At 37.6% G+C, this 26,287-nt stretch overlaps 1 protein-coding gene across 18 annotated transcripts in view; it reads left to right on the forward strand.

The window, feature by feature from the left end:
- TENM3 (teneurin transmembrane protein 3) overlaps positions 1–26,287 on the forward strand; it is a 696,676-nt gene that overhangs the window by 527,133 nt on the left and 143,256 nt on the right. For 10 of the 18 annotated variants that reach the window (XM_052683284.1, XM_052683286.1, XM_052683287.1 and 7 more), the window contains one exon: positions 476–685. The exons of 7 other annotated variants lie outside the window; for them this stretch is intronic. In XM_052683284.1, coding sequence (XP_052539244.1) covers positions 476–685 — 210 coding nt within the window. Of the gene's footprint in view, positions 1–475; positions 686–26,287 lie in introns of those variants that run through there. One more of the 18 variants, XM_052683302.1, reaches the window with a different exon arrangement.

The raw sequence follows: 26,287 nt of genomic DNA on the forward strand, positions 1-26,287 counted from the left end.
TGTTCTGCTAGTTCACCTGGTTAGGCGAGATGAGAATGGAAAGAGAGTGCAGTGTGCGTGTGTTTCCTTTACATAAGTATTAGTATTTGCTAGACAAAACAGAGTTGCTTCAGTTCTGACAGTGGCCTAAGAAAATAAGTGCTTAAAAAAATCAAAAATGCTATGTTTCCCAACTGGTTGCACAGCAAATATTTTATTTCAATTGGCACCAGCTCTTCTGTCTTTCCGTTTTGCAGAGATGTTGGAGTTTTAGAAGAGCAATAGACACTGTACATTGAAATAGCAAATCATGGCATTGCCTCATGTACTGTAAAGCATCTAAACCAGTATATTGCATGATGTTGTCTTATTTTTTTTTTTTTTCCATCTTTTTATTATTTGGGGTAGACAATTTGGCTTTCAGTGATGCAAAGAAGAATTGGTTTGTTGTTCATGTCATATCTTGACCCATTTTTTAATTTTTTTTTTCCCGTAGGTCCTCCCATGCCATCCTCCTCATCTAGTCCATCAGTTACTGAACATTTACACTCCCCTCCTCCATCACCCAATCTCCATGACAACCAGAGGTGGTTATTAAGTAATAATGCCAACCAGCCAGTTCAGGACTCTGATACAGATGAGGACTATACTACCAGCTCTTTTCTAGTACAGACCGGTACTGTTTCAGTGTCTGTCCCAGGTCATGGTAAGAAGAGGACGCTTTGTCCATAGTTTGAGTACCCTTTTATTTTCCATCCTCTTACAACATTGCCTGGTAAAATTAAAGTATCTAAATAACTTCATATTTTATATTGATTTTACTTGAAATTTAGCAAATGATGTTTCTACTTCAAAAGTACTGTAGCATAAGCAAGAGTAGAAACTCAGTGTATTGAAGACCATTTAAGTTATTTTAGAATGCAGTACTCATATGAAGCAGTAGCTATTGATGATTTCTTATGTAATGCAGTTTGTTGCAAGCGACTAGGCTTTACTTATATATTTTGAAGGGTATGATGAAGTTTGTTAAACTGTAACTTTTAAATGTAAAGTGTATCTTCTACTACCTCATCAAGTTTAAAAGGTTCCAGTTGCTGCTTTAGTTTCCCCATAGGTGGGAGAAAAGGATTTATGTTTCTGGATAGGGCACTACAGGTTAGGGAAACAGCTGTAGTGGAAGAAAGCTGTGTGGTCAAAGAAGAAACAGCTCCGAAGTGCATGTTACTGTGGCTCTTATCCTCCCAACTAGTATGAACAACCTCTGGGAGAGAGATGAGAATGAAACACAACATTGTACTTGCTTATATGTCTTGCTGTAGGAAAAAGAATCTTGACCTTTTATCTATCTTTCTAAATGTTTAAAAAAAAAAAAAAAAAGGCACATGGTTCCTTTTTTGGTTGTTGTATGATTGAATAAGCTTTCTTGGGGTTGATCGACAAAGTCTGGAACAAGAATTTTTGGTTTCATGGAGCCATTTCTGTTTTTTGATTGCAATGAACCATCCTACATATCAGTCACTAGAGGGGGTTTGGAGAAATATTTTGCCTACAGATTGCAAATTGATTTGTTGGACAGAATTATTTTGCGGAGTGAAACGGTTTTCCTAACTACAAGTGCTGCTTTACTGTTATGTCTCAACTAATCTTCTAAGAGTAGTTGCGCACATGGATTTGACAGTTTTTATTTTGAAAAGACATCATGCTTTAAAAGACGAGTTGAGATTGTAGTGGTAGGAGCTTAAATTCTTGAAAAGTGAGCATTACAGGTTTATTTTTGCATTTTCAACTCATTCCATTTTTAATCTATGAGGACTTCTCAAAAGCATGGTAATACATAATGCAGGTTATGTAATGCAGGTGTCTCATTTCTTTTCTGTCAATGAATGTGGTATTTGTTAGATAATATATGCATTATCCAAAAGGTAGACTGATTTAGTTCAGTAAGTCAATACATTTAGATTGCTGTCTTATCCATCAACCCCCCTCCTTTGCAAATGAAATATGCAGTAGCAAGAGAAAGCTGCTAAGAATTTTGGATGTTTGGGATGAAATTTTTAGCTCTCCTAGCCTCTTAAAGTCATTGGATCAAGTAAGTACTAAGTATTCATCAGTCCTCTAGGTTTTGGCACTTTGCTGTTTCTGAAACTTTTGGGAATTGCTTGTCAGTGCGGGTTGGTCAACCTTGAGGAATGTTCTGCAATCAATAACATCCCAGCCAAAATAAGTTCAGCTATCCCACAGCAAGTCAAATCTTGGCCCCTCAGCTGAGCAAAACAAAGTTGTTTGGTTTTTATTTTTTGACAGGGCAAGAGTTAACGCCATAGTGTACATTAAGAGAGTCGTCTTTGGTAAGACTGTGGCTAGCCAGAAGGGACAACCAGCATGCTCTAAAAGTTTATTTTTCTCTTACCTTCTCTCTTTCCTCTGTGCTTCCCTTTCTCCTCTATCTTCTGATGTCTGTAATTCACCCCTTTCCCGTGTTATGTCCAATGGAAGTGCTTGCAGTTTCTGCTTCATGCTGTCAAAGAGTGGAATCAGTGATACACATACACTCATAATCTAGTATTGCTGGCAGTCATATAATACAGTTAATGAACTTACTTTCCTCTTCCCAAGATCAGACTTGTTTTTAGAAGTGCTTGAACTTGCTGAATGCAGTTACTATGTCAGTAATTGACGAAATTCAAGTATTGCTGCTTTTTTTCTTTTTGCTGGAAGATGAGAAGACCATAGATGGTTTGCTATGAGTCACTCAGCAGCAGGATCAGGGATTGCATTTCTTAAGGAACAGGATGCTTTCATCCAGCATGTATGTGAATATTGCTTGGGAAATCTACTTGCTTGATTCATGTTGTTTTTTACATCTTATGCTGCTGACTTATTAGATGGAAAAAATGGTGTTCTTTGTGGAGGAGAAAAAAAGACAGTGGTTGAATTTAGTAATCAAGCTAATTGTTTCTATGCTACTCATAACTTCTACTTAGTGATTTGCATAGTTGCATAGCTTTTTTTTTTACTAGTAGATAGATCTCTCCAGATCTGCACTAGAAAATAAAAGTTGTTTAATTGTGGCCCTTGGTACTCTCTTAGTGTATTTTCTTCAGCTAAAATGCTAATACAGCATAAATAGGATATTCCTCTCAAAGAAGAATGTCATTTTTTTCACCAATCTTATTTTAATGCATCTAAATACAAAGTAACCTTCCATTCTACGTGATTTTAATGGATGACACTATAACTCAAGTGTTATATTTTTGGATAATTTTGTTAGGTATTTTAGCTAGGGAAAGCATTTTCAAAGCATTTGGGATAGAAAAGGTGCTGGCAGAGAATAATTCTATTACCGTTTTCAGTTATATTGACTTTTTGTGAGTACAAGTTAAATTACTTTCTCTTCAGCCTGTGCAAACATCTATTTGTTTTCTTTTAGTCTGAGTTGATTTGTTGAATATAGCAACATCCTTAAAATTTAAAGGATTTGATTGTGGTTAGAGTTCTGTTAATCTACACATTTGGGTTTCTTTTGTTTACCAACACGGATTAGCTTTGGGAAGAAAGGAAGTGAGAATTATTAAAATCCATCTGTTGGATGCTCACAAGAAGTGGTCTTAATGGAAGGTACTGCTAGTAGCTTTAGAAATTCATGTCAGACAAGGACTGTTGTGCACAGTTTGCTAGGAAGCATTTGATTTCTCTTAAAGAGGTGCTTTAACAGGTGTGAAATTCAGGAGAATACAAATTTGAGAGCTTTCAGTTTCCTAGATTTTTTTGTTGTTCCTTTTCTCCACTGTGCAGTTCAGTCTTACTCTACTGGTTCTGTCCCACCAGTCAGCCTATTGGTCTACTGATTTAGGAACAAAAAATATTCATATTTGGAGATCTCAGTGTTCATTATCAGTAACTGCAGACATCAAATGCTCTATTGTATAGTTCTGGTAATCTGAGAACTTTCGTTCATGGTGACGCATTAGAATTTGGTGGGAGAGGCTATGTAAACGTATCTGTCATACTGAAATTGCCTATTGTTTTTCTCATACTACAATATCAAAAATTCAAAGTGAAAATGTTTAGCTTTGCTGCAGGCTGCTGAGAGAATGCAGACCAAATGCTCAAGCGTGAGAGAGATTATGAAGGTACACACAAAGCATAGATGTTGGGGTATTGGACTCGATCATCTCTTGAGGTCACTTCTAACCCCTGCAATTCTTTGATTCTTTGAAACGGGTATTTTTAGTTTTGCTCAAATCTACCCTTCAACTATCATGCTTTATTTTTCTGCCAAGATATCTCAGATAATATATACCACTGTGACTAAGCAATCTGTAGTTTCCATATCCTCCAACTTCTAACTTGTTCTTCTCACTAGAAACAAATGGAATTGAACAGTAAATGTGGGAATGTGTGTTAAAAGTTAATGGTGGACTTAAGACAGCTCTTCCAATCTTACAGTTCTTGTAGTTTCTCTTGAGAGAACAGAAAGACCTCCTGTTTTACACCAAAAGCAAGGGACAGTGTGGGTTCTCCTCTGTACCTGTGCTACTTCCCAAGAAGGTTGGAGATAACCTGTTGTTATGAATGTTAAGAGCCACAGTAAAGTAAGTCATCTCAACATCTTAGAAGGACCTCATGGGCGTTGGTCTCTGCACTTACTGGCAGTCTTGTTTAAGTGTCTGCGAAAGACTGCCTAGCTCTCATTCTGAACTTTCCTTGCTGTAGTTTTTCCAGAAGGGAAGCCACACGTAATATTGAACTAAAACTGAGTGACCAGGCAGTTGTCTGCCATGTAATAAAGAGCAATTTTGTTCTGATTATTGAAGAAGAAAAGGAGGGAGAAAAATGCTGGATGAGAAGGAGGTGCAGACAGGGTGGGGTAGGATCAAATGCTTAAAAGCTGTTTGGGCATTTCTGCTGATGTGTATGTTTGCTGCTTTTTCCTTCTATCATTCAAAGAACTCACAGTCCATGTAAATTTCATGAAAACTCCCTAGGTGCCCCTTCCTTTCATTGTCATCTTAAGCATTGTTCATTGAATTAATCTTTTTTTTTTTTTTTCTTTTTTCTTTTTTTTCTTATCTTGTAAGTCATGATAAATTTTGTCATTGTTGTATCAGTACACATAATTTGTCTTCAGGTCTGACACTGGTCCAAAGACATCTTGCTTTAAAAAATGAATTCAGTCCCATTTGGTTTGAAGTAGTGTCTGATAATAAATTAAGAATAATAGATCAAACTAGGAGTTGTGTTAAAGCACATCATGGGGATATGCTATAATCTTGGTTTTATTTAACATCATCGTTAATTATGTGAAGGAGTAAAAATGGCACTAATAAAGTTTCCCAGCGATACTAAATAGTGAGAGTTCTGAGTACCAATTGGGGACAAAAAGTTAATAGGAAAGGACAAGGAAAGATCGTTAATTGTATAGCCAGAAACTAATAAGGTGATGTTAGAACTGAAAATTTTAAACTGGCCTGAGATGTAGAACATTCGGGGGGGGGGGCAGAAGAGGAAAAATGGTCCTGGAGATTTTTAGTAACACTGAACAGCAAATCAGACATAAATTTGCAGTGTGGTCTGACTAACAAATACAGATTGAGCCAGGCATGCAAATGCATTGGAAAAGAGAGAATTGTCGGTATAACATCAGTGGAGTATATATTCTGATCTGGGGCATCTTGCTTTTTTAAAATTACTGTCAATTTCTCTTATTATGATATTATTGCTGGCTAGTCTGCTGTTCAGATAAATCAGAGGGAAAACATTTAAGAGGGTGGAGATAATAATATATGAGAATACGTAAGAGAACAAAACTTAATATATGGGAAAAGGTAAGAGAACAAAACTTCTACTCATCACGTAGTCTAAAGGCTAATTAAGTGCTGATGGAAACCAGCAACTCAGCATGGAAGGAAGCATTTTACGTACCACACAGATATAATTAAAAGCAATAGAATGAAAATAAAGAGAGGAAGGATTCAACAAAGTGTCAGGAAAAACTATCTACTACTGAACTGTATTATGATGTCAAAGGCTGTCTCCAGAGAAATCGTAGAAGCTCTGTCACCTGTAACATCAAATTAAAATAAATAAAAAGGTCAGAATCATGCACATGAGATTGCCTTTGCCCAGAAAAAGGCAGACTTGGATAACCTCCTAGAGCTCCTGTCTGTGTGTTTCAAATCAGCTATACATGACTTCGTAGCTTATTACGGAGATTATCACACTAAGCTGTAATGTCTGCTTCATTAGCAGTGCACATGCATTGTCTGTTTACGTTTGACAGAAAACTGCCATTTGTCCTGTATTCCTGTACTGCAAAACAGCTGCTTTCCCTTCCCACTCGCTGAAATATCTTATGTCCTGCAAAATGACAAAATAAGGCTGTCTATTCTGAATGAAAACTGACAAATGTCTTCTGGGCATGTACATGCTCATAAGAATACTTAGTAAGCAAATGTATTTGATCCCCAAAATGCTTGTGATGCTGAGTAAAGCTATTTGACAAGCTTTCAGTGTATATGGAGTAAGTTCATTCTATAAAAATAGATGCTGACTTTTTTTCTGAGGCCGGAGACTGTTACTTTCCAACTAGTGTGTAGTGATGCTTGCAGCGCTTCCTCAGTAGCTGCAGAAGCATTTAATCTCTTATATTCAAAAATCAGATAGTGCAGGGAGGCCAATATCCTTTAGGTAAAGATCGACAAATTTATCTGTTCCATATGCTCCAGGCAAATATAGCTGTTTTTAAAACTTAAAAAAAAAAAAAAAAAAAAAAAAAAAAAAGTCATGACTGCTAACCAATTTATTTTTGATCCCTTTTTGATATTTGATTTCAGTCTCATGAATCCATCTTTTTATCCTTTTTCTTTGGTTTTTAAGCCAAACTTCTGTCGACATTGTTCCCTTAATGTACAAAAATGTACATTTGTTCGGTTTAATTAAGCATTCATTCTGCTTGCCAAGAGCAAATTAAAGTTCCCCAATCTCACCCTCGCTCCTCCAAAATCAAATTTTGCAAAGTGGTGGGCAATTAGATCTCATATCTGATTGTTGTAAGTCATGTGTTTCTCTTAAAGATTTTTGTAGTTTTCGATCTCTGTTACTTAGTAGAAGAGCCGAGACCAATTATTTCTCCTCAGATTTTGGCCTTTATAGCTTTCAAAGAACAGTCTCCCCCACACCTCCTGTATCATTAGCTGCAAAATATCTTTCCAATGATGACTTCGGCCTCTTCACAAATCAAAGGATTCCAATTGACGAATTATCTGTCTTACACTCAAAAGCATGCCAGATGGGACAACCTGCCAACTGTGCATCGTACTGCAGAGATGATCTGATACAGAGACATCTCCCCTCCTCCTCCTTCCCCCGTTGTACATCATATAAAAAGTCACGCAGGAAAATCTGTGAAGAGAAATTCATTCTGAAACAAAGTATAATATCAATACAGAATATAGTCTTAATGAGCTGGGGGAAAGAGGGGTGGCTGTTTGCAAATGTCAGGTGGCTTAAACTGAACAAACTTGTACCTGGGAGTCAACAATGCATTCCTTCCCTTCTTGCTAATGCTTGCACACAGATTGTTTCCTTTGACTATCTTGATTACAGGCATTCCTAATTGCAAGATAAGGAGCTTGAATTTAAATTTACTTGTAGCTTGCTAATGGGAGAGCCCTGAAGTCACAGGCAGGAGTGAGGATGGATTGTTCTTGTGGGGAAAAGTAGGCTCTAACAGATTTACAGGAGAAGTTAATTTATAATACAGGAGGTAAAAGGAGAAGGAAATAGTCGCAAAGGAAATTTGTTTTCATAATAAATTACGAAGCTGAGGAGTTCACCCAGCTGCTGAGGCTGACTTGCAGCCCCTGTGAGTTACCTAGAGGGTCAAGCAGTGCACAGGTTTGCAGCAAATAACCTGGGTGTGGTCAGGATTGGATGCAGACAACTTGCATCGCTGCACTAAGTTTCTACTTAAGATTTTTCATGGTCCTATTTTGGAGAAAGATCTAATGTTTTATCTCAATGCTGCACTACAGAAAATGTAAAGAAAACCAGGCATCTCATTTAAGATAACACTTGCCAATCTTGCACATGCTCAAGTTTGTTTGCCATTGAGTGGCAACTTCATGAACTGGATAACTTTCAGAACTCAGAAGCTCTCCCAGAAACCCCCAGTGAATTTAATTTACAAAAAATCTCAGAACTTTATTTTGTGAAAGGAGGGTAGAGAAGTGATTTTGTCATCTAATTTCTTAGGCCGCTTCTGTTTTGGAGTGATGGTGTTTGTTTTTATTCATTCACTTTTTCCTGATATGAGAAAACATCGTCATTCATTTAATTCTTTGTTCTTTTTAGCTGGATTAAAATTAGTTTATGTAATCATAGTTATTGACTGTAAGGAGTCGGTGCTTTGGAAAGCACCAAATGTTTACCAGCTCGGTATAGGGTGTAACTTATAGGACATCATGTACTTTACTACCCAGTCCTACTGATTGCAGAAAACCCTTCAAATGGAACGGAGTCTTTTGTTACCATTGAAGAAAAAGAGCTGTGCAAAATGTGTAAAGTACCTAATTTATGCTTTAGTTCTGATGAATACTGATTCCTGACTGTTTCTGAGGAATTCCAGGTTGCTTTTTGAGGAAATGGAAGTCATCTGGGATAATTGGGAAGTATTACAGGAACCAAATGATTGTAATGCAACTGCAGCATGTGTTTTATTCTATAGATGTCCCCACAGCAAAAAAGAAAAGGGGAAGAAAAGCATTAGATAAAAATTTAAAAATGAAAAAAATTTCCTTGTAGGGTTTTTATTTCCATTTGAACTCTATTCTTACTAGCTCTAAGGTGAAGGATGATGATTGGGCACTTTGAACATGCTGCTCATTGGGAATGAGAAGGACTCTGGCAAATTCTATTGGCAGATGCTTGACACAGTCCTTCACAGGAGAAATATTGAGGATTTTACATGAATCAGTAAGCAAACAATAAATAGATGATTGTGAAATCCGAACAGAGCTTATCTCTGAGTTGCTTTGAAAAGTATAAGGCTAAAGCTCTGAATATCCTTTATCTTTTTAAGTATAATCAATAATTTTAAAAGCTTCAGGACTGCCCTTAAAGCATAATTCCTCTGCTCTTATACTTCTCATAGAAAAGGCTTCTCCATTTAGTATCTTTTTGTGTCTGGACATAGCAATGACATGAATTTCTTTGTCACTAACCCATTAGGAGTACACAGGAGCAGTAACCCTTCTTTTCAAGGATGCAGAGATCTGACTAGAAGGCGCATCAGCCTTCCTCTCTCATCTAAGGCCAAGGATTCCTATTGTCAGATGCAGTGGGCATGAAAGCAGCAATTTTACAGCACAAAAACTCCAATAACATTTACTGCGGTTGGCTGAGATTGCAATGCACACAGGCACTGCTCAGTCTTGGTTGCTTAAGCACCAGCTTCCCCTGGCTTTTTGCCAGCCTGTGCATTCCAAAGAGACAAGTCCTTTAAGTGGAAAGAGTTTTCCTTGTAACTTGCTGTGGGGTAAACAGACCATTCAGGCATAGTTTATTGCATTACATACTTGACTATGCATAGTGGAATGTAGCAAAGTAATTGGTAGAATTTTTTAATCATTAGAATTCGTAGGTATGAGATACATCGTCTGAGCCAGAGGAAAAAAAAAAAAAATAAGACAAGGATGTTTCTTTCTGCTAAGCTGTTGATCATTTAGTACAAAGGACTAAACGTGTTCTCTCAGGGAATACTGTCTGTTTACAATGGTGTCCCTTCCTCTACTACAGTTAGAGAAAACTGAATTAATTTGCCTCTTCATTGCTTTTCTCTAGCATATAAATCCTCTAAGAGTTAGCAGCATCATACTGAGTGAAAAAGAGTTCTATGTATGTATTGGGACAACTTGATGTAGTTAAATTAAAAAAAAAAAAAAAAAAGTTCCATTCAGAAATACTGTGAGTGCAGAGTAATTGCAAATAAAAAGGAAGAGATGGTTACGGTGAATCCTACCATCAGCCTAACTTATCTTTGCATTGATATAGTCTGTTTTGCAGTAATAGCTGTGAACTTACCCCATTGTTGCCATAACCTGGAGACTGCACGTGAAATATTCTTTAAGATATTATTTCACACTCTTTTCTTAAAGCTTTAATTTAACAGTACAGTACCCCTGCAAACAACATAACAACATAAAATGGAATTTATTTCCATGAAACCATATGTTATGATAGCTGAATATTCAGAAGGCTGGCTTGGCAATCTCTGAGTAAAAGTGTCAGCTGCTGTCATTTGATTCTTGTAATTAAATCAGAAAGTTTCAAAGAAGGCTTAAGCTTTCTCTTGGTTTTGTTTCTCACAATTGGTGTAAGGAGATGTGTTTTGGTCATTCTTAATTCTAAAAGCCAGGGGTATTTTGGTCGTGGGCACCTTTCTTTCTCCTCAGTAAAATATCCTGCACTGTGTTCAGGAGCAGTATAAGATAGCATCAGTGGTAATCTTGAGTTTCTGGGTAACATTGTGGAGGATTGCCCTCTACTGAGTTGGGGGGGAAAGCCAAGAACAGGACTGACCTTGTACTCCTCTCCCTCTGCATGCTTGTACTAGAAGCAAGTGAAAGCACTGGAAAGCAAGTGAAGCACTTCTAATGAATACAGCTTTTGATTCTCTGAATCTGCACAGTAACTCCATTGGGTTTTTACAGCTGGACACTTGCTGTAATTGCTGCTGGGATGAGATGTGCAACATGGAGTTTTGGAGCTAAGTACTTAACTTGATTTCACTGGCCAAAACTATATAGCAAAGTGGAAGCTACACACTTAATGAAATTCACACTTGTGTAGCTTAACTTCCTTCAGCCGTTTCTGATGTAGGCACTCTAGATGGGGGTGATTTAAAAAAAAAAAAAAAAAAAAAAAAAAAGTTACTTGTAGATCTGAGCTTGCTGCAGGTGTCCAGAGATCTGGATTTTCAATGATTCATTAACTTAATAGTTATTTTCTACTGGTACTGAGAAATAAACTTCACCATTTTAATCTTTTTGACATTCAAAGATAAAATAGTGCCCACACAAAAAGGATTCACCAGAGGAAGAAATAATTGGTTCCCTTTAAGCTTCAATTTCCAAGTCCTTTGATGTCTTGTATCTCTGGACGTGTCTTTTTTTTTTTTTTTTTTTTTTTAGCATGTTTACCTGGATAATTCAAAGATAATCTTCTTCGTGGTGCATTTCTTAAGGAGATAAAAATACGAAGTTGTTACTTATGCCCTACAATCTGTAGTTTTTAAGATTTGCTGCAGTATTTTTGTTCTGATGCCCTTCCTGGTCCATTTCCTTAAGGACTTAAATCAGTGGTTTGTAACATGGTATATTTTTGTTTTTGTTTACAGTTTTGTATGAATAACTCAAAATAATTGTCATTGGAACGCTTCAGGGCATCACATAGGGATCTCTTCCAAATTCAAGTCACATTATTTCTTCCTTGAATCAAGTCTTGTATTTAAAAGTGTGTGTTGCCTCCAGTAATTGTAGTAAATTCTGGCCATTGTGCAAACCAGCAAACCCAGAGGCAGGGAGGGAGGACTGGTTAGGTATTTTTAAAACTCATTTCTAGCTTCCAAAAAGTCCTTTATAGTAATCTGCTTTGTGAGCCCTCTGGCCCGGGAGGCCCTGCGGGACATTCCTGGGCAGGGCTGAGCTCAGCCAGTATACTGGCTTTGCTGGGAGCCTCAGAGGGAAATTCTTCCTTCCTCTCTACAGCTATTTGTGTTGTTAGCCAGGCATGAAAATGGTTGGTACTGAAGAGGGAAACCAGCGGAATAACATCTAAGTAAAACAGTATAGCCTATCCAAGTCATCCAGATGCTTTATTGCTAGTAATACTCAGATCAAAATCGGTATTAATGAAATTTATGTTTGGATTTGATCATAACTTGTGGAGGCTGCTTTGGTTTGCTACCTTATTTTTGTATGCATTTGACCACAGCAGGTCAGGGTCTTTTTCCTACTTGTGTATGGAATGTTCCTTAAAGTAAGTCAGTTAAAATGCAAGCTTGTGAAGAATGAAAATGCTTAAACTTCAGTGCCTTCACTCTGTGTCTCTAGGGCTAAGGAATCCTGTTGTACTAGCTGTGTGCTGAGCAAGTTGGAGAAGCTAACGTATATTCTACATGCTATAGTAACGTTGTTTTTCTCATGTGGTGTTCTGCACCATATTTAATCTGTTTTGTTGTATGTTAAAGGAACAGCCAGTGACTATGAATTTTGCACCTGCAGTTTTAAATAAGAACATGTTTACATGTGTGTTTGAGAAGTGTTATGGAGATGATGCTGCTTTCACTGCAAGTTCAATAAATACACAGGCAGGAGCAAAATGAATAGAAAGATTAAAAGATGGCTTGTTTTTAGCTTTTTTGTATGTGGTTATTAATGTAGAGTTTTTTGTCTTATATTGACCAGAAATTGTAAAATCATGTGAATAGTAATTAGACTATAATCAATGTGCTAACCTTTTTATCGTAGTGATATTTGACTCTCACTTCACACAAGTGCAAATGCACAAATCCCAGCAGAATTGAGTTGTGATTACCATATGCTTACATTCCTGTTACTGTATTCTGATGATTACAGCAGATCTTAAAACATACTTACAGAAACATGAGAAGGAGTATACTCTCATTGATACAGACTTGAACAATTGGATAGCATCTGCAGAAGGCCTTTAGGAAAAACTTGTAAGAGTTATGAAATGCAGGAACTTTAGGATGTGGTGCTTTTTCACTGCCTTGTCAATACCTCTCTGCTTCTGTTTGGTACCTCGGGAGAAACATTGAGTAGCAAAGGGAAAAGAAGTATTGCAAGTCCAGTTTTTCCTCTAGTCAAAAGCACGCTTGCTGCTGAGATAAGTATCAGACAGCTGCTTTGCCATCATTTTTTCCTCCAAGAGCAAAGCTCTGCTGCTGCTTTGTAGGTTAATAATCCTAGAGTCATGTGCTGTTTGCTCTCCTCTGTGTAAACCTCTGGAGGGAAGGAAGTTGCCTCTTGCCTATATGTCTGTTAGCAGTGACTATGATATGTGAGGGAAGCCAAGTGGTGATGCATCAAAGCCTCTAATTTTGAATCCACAAAAGGCACTAGAAAATTAGATCCCTTTTTCTTGGTATATTCATTGTTTACCATAGCATGAATGATGGTTTCCACTGCTCGTTTCCTGCTGTCGAGTGTCAGCAGGCGTCGTAAGCATGGCTCCCCAGTGGGAAAAATAAATGAATGAATAATGGAGTGCTCATCCACCACCCCGTATCAATTTCTGGTGTTGTCAAATGTTTACATCTTTTATGGAGAGCCAGGCACGAATCCCTTTTTCCACCAGCAGTGAATGAAGCTGGTCAGGGATGGTTTCCTCTGATACTACCACTCATCTTGAAATAGCTTAAGCAAGGGGGTGTTCCCTCCAGGCTGTGTGTGGTGTTAAATCCTTGTAGCTGCTGAGGTTTAGCAGGGAGCAGGTATGCACATGTAGATGAGAAAGCAGAGATGTCCTTACTCCAGTTCTCCAGCTCAGTCCCTGATGACTTCTCTTGTTAACTCTCTTGAGTGGTTTCTGAGCACTGAGGCAGAAGTGTGATACAACAGATGCAAACAGATGTGAGCTTTTGCTCCCTGAAGTGATAAGGATGCATGGATGAGATTTTTTTTTTTTTGCTTTTTCCTTCCACCTCTTTGGAAATTTTTTTTCTCTTGCACTGTCTTAAGTTCTTCTCACCCTTTAAGTATGCTCCTTTAATTCTTTCTCTCCTTTTGCCTCATCTCCTTTGAAGCCTTTTTTTTTCTCACTCCCACTTCCTCCTTTCTCTTTTAGTGGGCTCTTTTCATATTATTCTCTCCTTGCTTGGGCTTCCTGCCTCCTCCTCCTCCTCATTCTCTTTGTTGTTTTCTCTGTGGGACAGGTACATCTCATGAAAAGGTGTTCAGAATGTATCTGCCTTGGGGCAGCTATTTAATGAAAAAATCGTCTTTCCTTCCCATGTTCCTATCCCTCTGAAGCCCCATGCAATAAATGCCAATTACAGTTTTGCATAATTATAATAGCCATGTCATATTTCTTCTTTAATATTAGTGTATTCCCATTAAAGAAATAGGATGCTGTGCAGCGCGCATGTTTTCTGACACAAACAAACAAAAAGTATTTCTAATCCCTACTCAGTCCTCAGAATTTTCTTTAACCCTTCTGTTCTGTGTGCATTCCAGCCATCTGCAGAAAGGTTAGCAACACACAAACAGGATCACATACAAAAAGTATAGCTCCTTTATAATTGGGAATTGAAACTAACATCCTGTCTGCTTCTGATCCCACTTACACCCATGGCACGAAAGCTGTTAGAAGGGATAAAAAATGATCAAAAAGAAAAGCAGCTGACTTTTCTCTTGGTTGCTGTGATTATTGGGGGAGCTCGCAGTAGCAGAGGAGGCAATGGAAGATAAAGATATGGGCAACTATCAATCTCAGGTGGTTTTAACAGTGCAGAATACTGTTAACCTTTGGGGTGCTGGAGTTCTTGTCCTACCCCGGGGAACTCAGGTATTCTTGTATGCCTTCATATCCTTACAAGAGGATTAAAAGCAGAAATGAAGGAGATGTTGGTACTGATAATAGCACTAATTTTCAGAAATGTGGCCACTTTTGCTATAAAGAACAGCTGATTTCAGACTTCACAGTCTGCTCCCACTTAACCTTAAATGTCACAGTCTTTTCATGTGCAAGCTTGATATCAAGTAGCTCTTTATGCTCACTGTGCAGAAGTTAACATCTCAATTTTTGCTATTCTCCAACCATTTTCTTTCTCTTTTATTTCTAGTTCATACAGTTTTGTATTTCTGTTGATAATGTATAGTATTGCATATATGGGTGGCTTTTAAATGTCTGATGATAATGATTACTATAGAAGTAAATGTTTTAGAAATAAAAATATTTTCCCCCCATGTATTTTTAGAAATACAAACTTGTTTTCCCCCCATAATCTTGTGGTATTGTTAGATGATATATTGAAAGTGAGGTTTTTACCAGACAAAAATCACCTTTGGAATCACAGATTTCTCTGGAGAGATTAATGACATAAAGGGATTATTGAAAGCAGTTAGAGGATCTGTGTTCTCTGTAGTGTTTCGTGTTCAGGTAGTCTCACTAGATAATGTTTTTGTTGAAGAAGTGACAGGTAATCAGCAAGTAGGAATCAACAGTATCGCTGCATGTTAAAGAAAACTTTTTTTGTAGGTGGAAGGATGGCAGCATTAGAGTGGCATCAAGAGGCAATTGCAGTGGGGGGTGGCACATTTATTCCTACATTTGAGCTGAATGATAAATGGATGGACTATGGATAAAAAGAGGATAGATGTGCTGGGAAAAAGTCAGCATTTTAGCTTCTGATTCAAAACTTCAGCTAAAGCTGTCAAAAATGCCCAGCACTACCCTGGTGGCACCCATGTTGAGTGCAGGTGGGATCTTGCCTGAGAGTCCTTGGGGAGGGAAAGAACTGCATTTCTCCTGAGGGGAGTTTCATACCCTCTGAGCACAAATTCAGCAGCTTCCAAAGCAGCTCTCTGTGCTGGGGATTTCCAAAGCTCTAAGTGCTCAGAGGGAATGAGCTGGAACCTTAACGTGGAGCAGAGGAGTGTCTGCAGCGTTCTGGGAGACTACCAATTCCAGGAGCTCTTCCAATTGCTCTAGCAGTGTGGTTGGGACCACTCTAATTTGAAGGAAAGAAAATTTATACAGTATAATTATGTAATAATCTGGAATGTGGTCAGGAAAAAAAAAAAGTTCTTTGAAGCAAATCATGAAAACAAGATAGCTGCTGCTTTTATGTCCTAGGACAGAAGTTCCTCTTGGGTCCTTCCTTTGTTGTCAGGTTGTCAGCCTTTTCTTGTTTTTTGTTTTTGTTTTTTTGTCATCCTTCACTGTTCTTTCTTCAGCATTTTTTAATCCTCTTGGATGCTAGTAGAAGCATTTTTGACATGTCTCAGTGGTTATCTCTACGCACTTGCCATTGTGATTTCTTTTTTCCTTACCCAAATGTTTGTATCTGCAAGGGATATCATTGCCTAGTGGCTCTTATTTCTTAAAAAACAAAATAAAAGGTCTGGGCGAATATTTGTTACTTTTCTTAAAGGATAAGAAGTATAATAACCATTTCATAAAAACAATTTTTTCATCTGATGTTACAATTTAGAAACAAGTAATTTTGCTTGTGAATTTACTATCAGTCAAGAAATTTGATTGAAGAATTCCTAAACAGTTCATCACCTCATTATTACATGTAGCTGCAATAATACATTGCGTAACAGAATGAGGGGAACCTAGGATGTATTAAAACTTACTGTTTCCTTTTAAAAAAAGTGTTTGCAAATTCTTCATCTAGTTTTATAACCGTTCAAATCCGTATACACCTTTAATTTTTTAATTATAGAAAATACATTTCATTGTTTTCATTGTCTAGAACTAAGATATGTTGACTCTGCAAAGGAAACTAGCTTGTAAAAGTAGCACCTTACGAGGAAATAATTTTCATTCATTAATACAACACTCTGAACTGATTAACAAGACCAATATAATTTTGTATTTCACAAGTAATGACTTGAATTATTTTTGCAAAACTGTTCCTATTTTATTGGCTGTTTATTTTCTATTGTGTTTCTTTTCAGATTTATGGAAAATGCTAGTTAATTATCATATCCTTCATTTGATGCAATGAATATATTTTACTTGACAGCATTACGTGTTCAGCACTACATTTCTACTTTTTACAAAAGCTCAAGACCAATTTCCTATTTACAGTTATACACACCGTTGGTTGTTGAGGTTTTTGTTTAGTTCTAGGCATTTTGAGGTCTTTTTCAAGTTGCTGTGAGTTTTGCATTTATATGTTAGGTATATACAATTCAAGGTCTAGATGGCAATTCAGCAAGTTACAAGACTGAAACAAGCTCTCATTAGCAACTCTTGAACTCTTGTGATTCTCAATATCACAACTTACAGCACTTCATATCTGTAATTGAACATTAATAATTTGCAGGTCCGTAACTAGTAGTTCTCAGTACAGAAGCAAAACATTGGTAGGAAATTTTCCCAACTGTAGATTGTAATTTCCTTAGTGTCTTTGCCCTGCTAGAAGAGAGAACAGGAAAAGTACACTTTTCTGCCTGGGGCTTTTGTACTTTCATGCTGTGGAGATGGAAACTGCTTACAACTTAAGTTTCTTATTTATACTAAGTGCTGTGGCATTTTGTCTGAACCTAGTGATTTTAAGGCATCATTACACGAGTCCTTTTCTGGTTACAAGTAATAAGCATGCCACATCCTTAAAAGACAAAGTGTGAGACTTAGCTTTAATTGCTCAGTGCTGGTGCCAAGAAAAAGTGGTTTGAAGAAAGCTTAGCACCCTTATCCCTGGGGAGTAATAAATTATCACAGGCAGCTCTAGACACAAGTAGCTTCTCACTTGAGTACTAGTAAACCGCAAGGATGTGTCACAAGCATAGCAGATATTCATCAAGTAATATCAAAATGTACTACTACTGACTTAGGGTACTTTTTGTGCTTATATTAATAGTGTTTTATTTTTGTATATATAGGCACAAATAGCTATAGTACAAACAATATTACAAGAGCTGTAACAGTGCTACAATCAAAGATGACCCGAGTTCATTTGCTCTGTAAGAGCAGATGCCTTTCCTGGTGCTGTGTGCTCCTCCTGTTTCACTACATTCCTATGTAAGGCCAAAAAAAAAAAAGAAAAACATGAGTCAGGAGGGACCTTCTAACAGTCGTGGCAGTGGGACTGGAACCAGTAGCTTTCTTCCATATTTTTTCCTGTGTTGTACTGTCCAAATAAGTCTTTTAATTGCTATATAATGATTTTGGCATGTTTGTATGCGCACTTCCAAATTTCCACCAAAAATAATGAATAAATACATTATTGACATAGTGGCTGGGATAAGCACAGTTCATAGTGAGATGACTTTAAGGAAGTAATTGATGAGCATAAAGTACTTTCTGTAACTAGGCAAAAACCCATGCTGGACCCTATTGTTTTCCGCACAAATGAAAAGAAGAATCATAATGCATCTCTCTAGTGAAAGTTGTTTCTGATCTAGAGAAGTCACACAGTAGCTGGGGTCCACTCTTCTAGTAAGTGTTCCAGTAAACAAGATTACACTGGTTTTATTAGGAAGAAGCAAGCATTGAAAAGCTACTGGCGTAAGCTAGGCTACTACTTTGAGTGTAGGGTGTAGTGTCTGGGCCGTGAAATACATGGGCATCTTTTCCCATATTCAGTAGAGATCTGTAATGAGTACAGATGCATTTGGGAACATCTGAAGAATTTATCCAAAGGGTGTTCACACATTCTATGCAGCCTGATATATTGACCAGCTGGAACAATGAAATCTGACATGAGATAGCTATAGTATGGTAAGCATGTTGTAAGCATGATAGTATGTGTAAGCATGTTGTAGAGAAATACATGGGCACAAGCAGTGGCACATTGCTCATCAAACTTCTCTTGGCGCAATCTGGAGAAGAGCTGCCATCTTCTCTCAGTATTACCAGTCTTCATCCCTGAAGACTATTCAGTAGTACGTATGTGGCCCATCTTTGGGTGAGGTTTGCATATTAGCAGCCTTAAAGCAGGAATGATGCCTTATGTGATGGTTTTATCCTAAAGAAAATGTTTTGGAGACATGGTAAACAATGCACAAGTGGCAAAGAAAAAAGTCTGTAAGGATTGTATTAAGAAAGAAAAAATGACAAAGAGTAATGTCAGTCTATGAGCTGGAATGAGGATCAGGACATTGTGGGTGCCTTCCTTCTGTATGCTTTCCCATATTTGCTGATCTCTTGTTTGCTGTCAGTGATACTCAAACCCAGAATGTGCTTATCTGTGTAGCTGTCTGTTGGCCAAGGGCAGGTGTTTTGCATTCAGCAACCACAACCAGCTGGATTCCAGAACAGGTATACCTGTTGCCTTTCATGGGATGAGAGCTTGAGTTTCTTCTCGTGCCTAGTCTTCCTCCCTGTTGAGGTCTGGCTGCTAGCTGGGTAAGATTTTGGAGAACAAACATTCTGTGCGTTTAGGAAGGGATTCCAATATAATTGCTGAATGTGAGAATTATTCAGATTTCCTGTTGCCTTTGTGGAAGTGTATAATACACATAACAGGCTATGAGAAAGTCCATACTTACCAAAATTAAGTAGATCTTCAACCAAGATTTTACTAAGATCTATAAAAACATTGTTTAATCTAGGCTTGCAGTTTGTGCTGTTGTGGAAAAGTCGTGTATTCAGGCATCTTCTTTTGTAAATGTTGCAGCCAAGTCTGCAACAGCCTGCAGCATCTGTTAAGTATCTCCTTGGTATTTAGATCTTGGAAAAATCTTTTTCAGGCTTTGTATGAAGTCAGGTTCTTAATTTCTGAAGTTCTGAAAATTAACAGCACAATTTGATTAAATGGTTATTATTAAGTGGTAATAACTATTTAAATGTGTGAGTAGAAGACAGAAGAAAGTTTGGAGCTAAGAAGAACCTATTTAAAAACTGCTATTCACACAGAGCTTTACGCTGCTTTTCTTGCAAGTTGAGGCTACACAATTAATCAGTGCTTCTGTTAAGTTGATAATCTGTCTCCTTTGCTGTTGTAAATAACAAACACTTGCTGGTGGAGCTGCTGACAGCTATTTAGACTTTCAGCTTTCAAGAATGCTATTAATTGTCTATGTTTGCAGCTTTTAAAAGCATTTACTTCTGAAGTAATTTTTGCGGTTATGTATCATAAATTCTTCACTGTTTTTGTTGTTTGCTTTCTTTACACGTGTATTTCCAAAGTGTGAATCTTTCTAACAGATTTAATTCACCTGAGACTCTAAAACAGCCCAGTAGCTGTTCCTGAGGATGTTACCTCATTTGTGATGTTGCTTTCTCTTTCTGGAAGACAGATCATTCGGTAACACAGCACGTAACTTGTGAAACCTTGTGCTATGGGGAAGGGTGTCCATGTACAGCTCTCACCCCCTCCCTGCGTGGTGCCAGGAGCTCTGCAGGGAGCAGGTGGGATGGTTTGTATGTGCCTTGCTATCCCTGGGTTCTCTTTATGGGGAAGTGAAAGTAACTTGACCGGTATCAAAGCATCATCTCTTTGAAGATCCCCTTCCATTCCCTGATTTGGGATGGCCGTTCAGCAGTGCGCCAAAAAATCCCTTTGCTCCTCCTTTCTGCATAAACTGTGGCCTTTGTGTGCTTTGTGCCATTGCAGAGCAACAGGCCTTTATTCTCTTTGGCCTTCATCACTAGAGCATCTTTTATTCCAGGCTCAGCCAAGAGCTATCGGATGCTCCGCTGGTGGCTGCAGCCTCTGCACCTCAGCCAGTACCACAGAGCAGTGGGCATCCAGAGCGCAGGATGTGCAAAGCATCTCTCCTGCCTGTGATCCCACAGTAAGCCATGGGCTGTGCCAGGGACATAAAAAGAGATTTCCTGCCTTACTCTGCTGCAATACTATATGAGACAATTCCCCCTCCTGAAATGTTTGTTTTTAGCCCCCGGTGGTAGTTAGAAAAGCATGTTAAATATCAGACTCCTCAGCCCGCGACCATCTGTTTCCCTCCTAATCGCATGCCACCCCCACATGCTGCTTGCTTGTCATCACCGCCGGGGTTAGAGCAGAAGACAAAAAGCAAGACATGTTCCCATGGATAGCTCAGCCACCAGACAGAGCAGGGAAGTGTGCTCAGGGGGAGGGGGTGTAATTACGCTAGAAATAGCGGGGTGTTTCCCTGCAACTAAAAGGAAGCAGGCTGCCAGGGATTCCAGGCTTCTACATCTCCCATGGCTCCCGGTGTGCATGCTCTCTGGCCCCCTCAGCTGTGCTATAACTTCCTTTGTACATCTGCAGCATTACGCGGAGAGCAAGCTGTCTTTAAAATGCTCAGTCTGCCTACCAAGAAGTGCTTCTGCCAAATTTGTTGCTGGCGGAGTGACAGCTGTTAGGTATAAAGGGAGTTTACACACTTGGTGCAAATTAAATAATTTGAAACTCAAATTCTGTTTGTGTAGAATTTAGGTTACTGTTAGGAAGTTTCAGATCAATCTTTTTTTGTAAATGTTGGTATTTTTATTTTCTGGGGGGGTAAATGATGGGTTGTGCTGAATTCATAATTCTTTTAGGAGGACATAGAATTGTAACAAATGATTTTATTTTACCACTGCTTACTCCAGAAGCAACAGCAGCCTCTTGCTGCTGCAATTGCTTAGAGGGCAGGAGCATCAGGGAGTGTAACTTGCATTTTCTGCCAGTGTACAGGGAATCATGTCACTTCTCACTGTATCATGGTAGTGATTTACTTTGTTCTTTCTTATTCACTTTTGCCATTGTTTCAGAAACATTTACTTTAGCTTTTCTCTTTTTGCATCTTCACAAGTATGCTTAAATCAAAAGATGTAGTTGTGAGCTGTGATTTCTCTAGCTTTTACCTGTTCTGTCAGTGTCTATCTCAGAAATACAGTAGTTTTATTAAAAGGAAGAGCTTACATGGACATGAATCAGCCATATTTTTTTGGGAAGCTTGGCTCAAACAATAAACTGTAAAATTTAGCTAGAAACTGATGTGAAAGATCACCTGCTGGAAGCAGAAGTAGGACAGAATGGAAAGATGAACAGTAGAAAGTGAAACCTATTTTTTGTTCATGAAAATATGCTTGGAACGTGAAAGTAAGAGGGAAAGAAAATTTGTCTATGTTTCTAAAAGAAAAGTGAGGGGAATTTTTCCCTACATTTTTGTTCACCATTAGACAACTGCTTATTATTAGTTACCATACAGTCTGTTTAAGCTGCTCAACATACAGCTGTCCTTCACAGCATTTGAAAAAAAAAAAATAGTGAATGCATACAAGGTTCACGGTTAATTCAGTTTTAGATATGGAAGAGTTTTGTCAATAAGTTACATGAACTGAGACAATCAGACTGAAAGATAGGATTTATTTCAACTCATAAATTCAAAGTTTGTTTGATTTGAGGGTTAGTAACTGTCTTCCTTCTGAAGAGGGAAGCTGCTGTACTGGAAAAAACAGAACATCTTTTAGTGGATTTTTTTTTAATGAATTTGTTCTTTTGATTGATACTTAACTAGGCTTGATTGCCATTAGAATTGAAAATATTAAAATCAAAAGTGTTTTTGTCCTTTTTTTCTTTTTTTTTTTTCAACATACAGAAGAAGAGCAAAAATTCTAATTCATGCATAAGCCTAAAAAGCTTATTTAAAGTCATTAGAGAACAATAGATCCTCTGTGTGCTCGTATGGAATCCTCCCCCTCATAAATTTCTCTTTTCTGACACTATTAGGAGAAATAAAGTACTTAAAAGCTATTTTGGAAGCCTAGTTCTCTATTATTTTCCTTCATTTCATGATCCACATATTGCATCTACTTGACAGCAGAGGGGTCAGTTAATTGATCTGCAGACAAAAATTCATCTGTTTTCCTACTGCTTTATTTCTGTCTTGCTCTTAGGCTCAAGCTGTAGTCTGCAAGAGTTTCTGTCTTCAAATCAGGAGGCCAAGATTAAACCGATGTGGGTTTTTTGTTGTTTTGGTTTGGTTTTTTTTAAGGATATCACTTCTACTTTTTCAGTAAGAGTTTGGTCGTTACAGTTTTCCATTAAAATTATATATGCTTTTTCATTTTTCTTAGAATTTTTGCTCTTAGCTATTTGCTTTTGCCTCTACGCTGCGTATTAGTCGTTCAACCTCTTTTCAGTGCAGTGCTACCATTTTTTCCAAATTGTTTCCTTTTCACCTAAGTGCCCCAGTTCCTCTTTTATTTCCTCCAAAGCAAAACATAATTCCCTCTTATCTGAGTTTATTTCAAATCTGATGAAATCTACTTGTGCTTAGAAGTTTTATATTGTGTTTTCCCTTTCCTTGCTTATCTTTCACAGGCTTTATTAGTGCAGAGCTATGTTTCCTGGCCAAATCAAGCATGGAGAAATTGGTCAAGAATTTCATCGCTGGTAATAAACTAATTTGAGAGTATTTCAAACTACTTCAGGATTCGTAAATTTACAAAATGTTCAAGAAGTGCCATTGACCTTAGCAAGTCAATGACAAAAAAAAAAAAAAACAACCTGCAGTTGACTTAATTAGTAAAGAATTTTCCCCCTGGCTCTCGGAATTGAGGAGGTCTGGTGATTTGCTCCTTCATGGATGTCAAACATTTATCAGTATCAGATTGAGTAAGTAGTAAAAGAGCCTTTAAATGCTATTTTATTTATGGGGAGGAAGGGTAGCTTTTTCAGCGCAAGTTTTGTCAGCTGTAAGCATTACGCAATTGCTACTTGGGAGTGTATTTTTTAGGTTGAAGTTCATGAAAGTTGTGGGTTTTTTTAGCCTATCCAGTAGTAACTGAGCTTCTAAAGTAAAACAGCTTTGACGAATTGTTTTTCTTGGAAGCGTTAAGAAATAAAATAGGAAGACGAAGAAAAACATACAGTCATAGCTCATTTTGGATTAGTGATTTTGGATGGGAACCAAAATTATCTAACACTTGAAAATGCTAGGAAATCTATTAAGAAGTCATACATCAAGCCTTGCAATCCTGACCTCACTTCAGTTAAAAGTGTTATGCAATGAGCACGTATATTAACAGCCTGTCGTTTTGCTTGAATCAGGATTATTGAACTTACTCAACTTACAGTTGGAGCATGGTAATTTTGGTATCATTTATGTGTTGTTCATAATTATTGCAGTCAAATTTAAGTGTGGCATCTGTATTTGGAGTAAACATGACGGTGCTGGATGAGCACAGCAGGAAATGTGATAGCCCACCTTTTTTTACACCTATTTTACAAGCAGTTTGGGGGCTGTGTTCTCAAAGATTATTCAGATGAATTCCAGTCCCCATTCAGCAGCTGAGATAGGTGATTTTTCCTTTCCCTCGTGATCTTTTAGCTGTACTCAGGAATCACCAATTTTTGTTTTGTGTTTTGTTCTTTCAGTGAAAACTTGAATTTTGTGGTTAAAAAGCTAGCCTTCAATTTGTGAGCTCCAAGTACACTGCATCACTGTTTTTCTTGAGCTACCATTGAACACTATCTGAAGTTAGCAATAATTGCCTAACTTTTTTACTCCTAGTTCCAAAAAAAGGAAGTAGGAGGATCTGATTTCATATGCATATATCCTGAGTAGAGACGAGTGTGATTTTTAAGTAAGATCATTGTTCTGGGACATTGCTGCAAAATACAGGGCTTCCAGCAAGATCCAAATCCTGCTGTGGGGAAGCCAAGCCAGTAGCGTACCACTGAAGATTTCATTATTATGTTTAGAATCAGGGTCTCAAGTGAGGAACTTTGTCATTTTGCACTGTCCAATAGCATTTGCTCCCATTTTGTTCTTGGATAAATTGTTGGAAATTTGTCAACAACAGTTTTCTATTTTTGGGGTTATGCTTTGTTTCACAGACTTCTGGTCCTACTAAGATTACAGAAATAGATCTCATAGCATCCCTGGTAGCCTCTGTATGGGTTAGCTTAGCATGAGGCTAGAGGGTGCTCACGTGCTACAGCAGCAGGGAGTGCAAGGTATGCTTTTGCTTCTGGCTCATCCTCTGTGGGCAGTTACCATCTCACAGTTTGTATTATTTTCTTCTTTTTCTTGTAAAGCAAGATCTTAAGTGTATTAACCCAGCAGGTTAAATTTCAATTATATTTTAACAGCATTTCTGTAGTTTTCTTTTTTTGTCTTGCTTCATAAACCCCTCTGGGGATAAAGAGACTACTATTAGGAAGGCTGTTTGCTGAACTCATTTCACTGTGGCTCTTTTCAGTGACACTGAAATATTTATCTCTGTGTTTCAAGCTTTAATAAGGTGACCAAACTATCCTCAACTCAATCAAAAACCTGTAAAGTTTCATGTTTTGCTTAAAATGTTTGCCTTGTGGATGAGAGCATCATCATCACTTTTTCCTTCTTGTGGGTTATTTTGTTCTGCTCATCTGAGCCCTTTTACCACGTTATGCTTTTGTAATTACTGTTTGTTAACCAATCTCTTCTGGTACTATGGACAAAAAGGCATGCATATTTTACAGTATGTAAATTACCCAGTTCTTGCTTGCCACAATACTGTCTGCACTTTATGTGTGTATTGAGGGGTTAATAGGGTACTTGCAGGCTGGATGTGGATTTGCTGGAATGCTTTGAGAATCGATTCCAGCTAATGGAAAAAAATGTTCTAAAAGTAAGCTGATTCACTTCCCACCCTGAACAACAGAGAGTAGAAACAACATTTAATAAACCTTTCAGAAGTAAATCCTCTGATTTTCTTTTTCACCGTCATCTGTGTAAGAAATGCCCTCTTTCTTCTCAATGGGCAGTGTTTCTTCCTGTAGTGCAGTTGCTGTGCTCTGTCAGGTATTAAGAGAAAGTTCTTTATGACTTTGGACAAAGATATTAGGAAAATGCGTTCTGTCCTCTATGATAGGAGCTTTCTTAATTTTTGCACATTTTTGTTTAAAATGTTGACCAAAGGCTGATGTAAACAACAAACTCAATGATTCTTTCTCAACAATCTGGTTTCCAGTTAACTGAAGAAACTTCAGCTATATGCGTCTCCTTTTACACAGGTGAATGCTGGGGGGAAAAAAAAAAAACCTGTCATAGTTGGAATACGGGAGCATGATGCATGTTCTGATTTACCTGTCCCCTTCATTTTAAAAAGTAAGGCAGCCATATGAATTTGTGAACTAAACTTGTTACTTCAGAAAATAATACATGATTAAATTCATTTGTTTTTACTATCTGGTTCTCTAGTTCTACAGTAATGTTTTTGCATTGTCAAGATGATTTTATACAGACTTAAGGAAGAAGTCTTTTTTTCTAATTGATAAACCTCATCGGAAAAAAAAAAATCTGAATTCCATTCTGCATTTGAGAGTAGGCATGATCTTGTATGCGGGGCATGTTGGTTGTGAACTATGAACAGTCTTTATGAAACCTGAAAAAGATTTGTGAAAACAGCCTCTAATAAAAATCACACATGCTTCATAAAACACTGCTTGATAGATATCACTTGCACCATTAAGAAGTAAACGACAAAGGATGTAATTTCAGTTCTGGCATGCAATATTAATCGAAAGCCTTTAAAGCATCTTGCTGATGGGAACTGTGACAACATGACATTGAAGAATTATGGACTAGAAACATCTATCTTAATCAGATTTTCAAAGTAAATGCCATAAAATAGAAAGTTATTTTATCTA

This window comes from Tympanuchus pallidicinctus, unplaced genomic scaffold, assembly GCF_026119805.1.
Source record: "Tympanuchus pallidicinctus isolate F22 unplaced genomic scaffold, pur_lepc_1.0 scaffold2, whole genome shotgun sequence".
Classification (NCBI taxonomy): domain Eukaryota; kingdom Metazoa; phylum Chordata; class Aves; order Galliformes; family Phasianidae; genus Tympanuchus; species Tympanuchus pallidicinctus.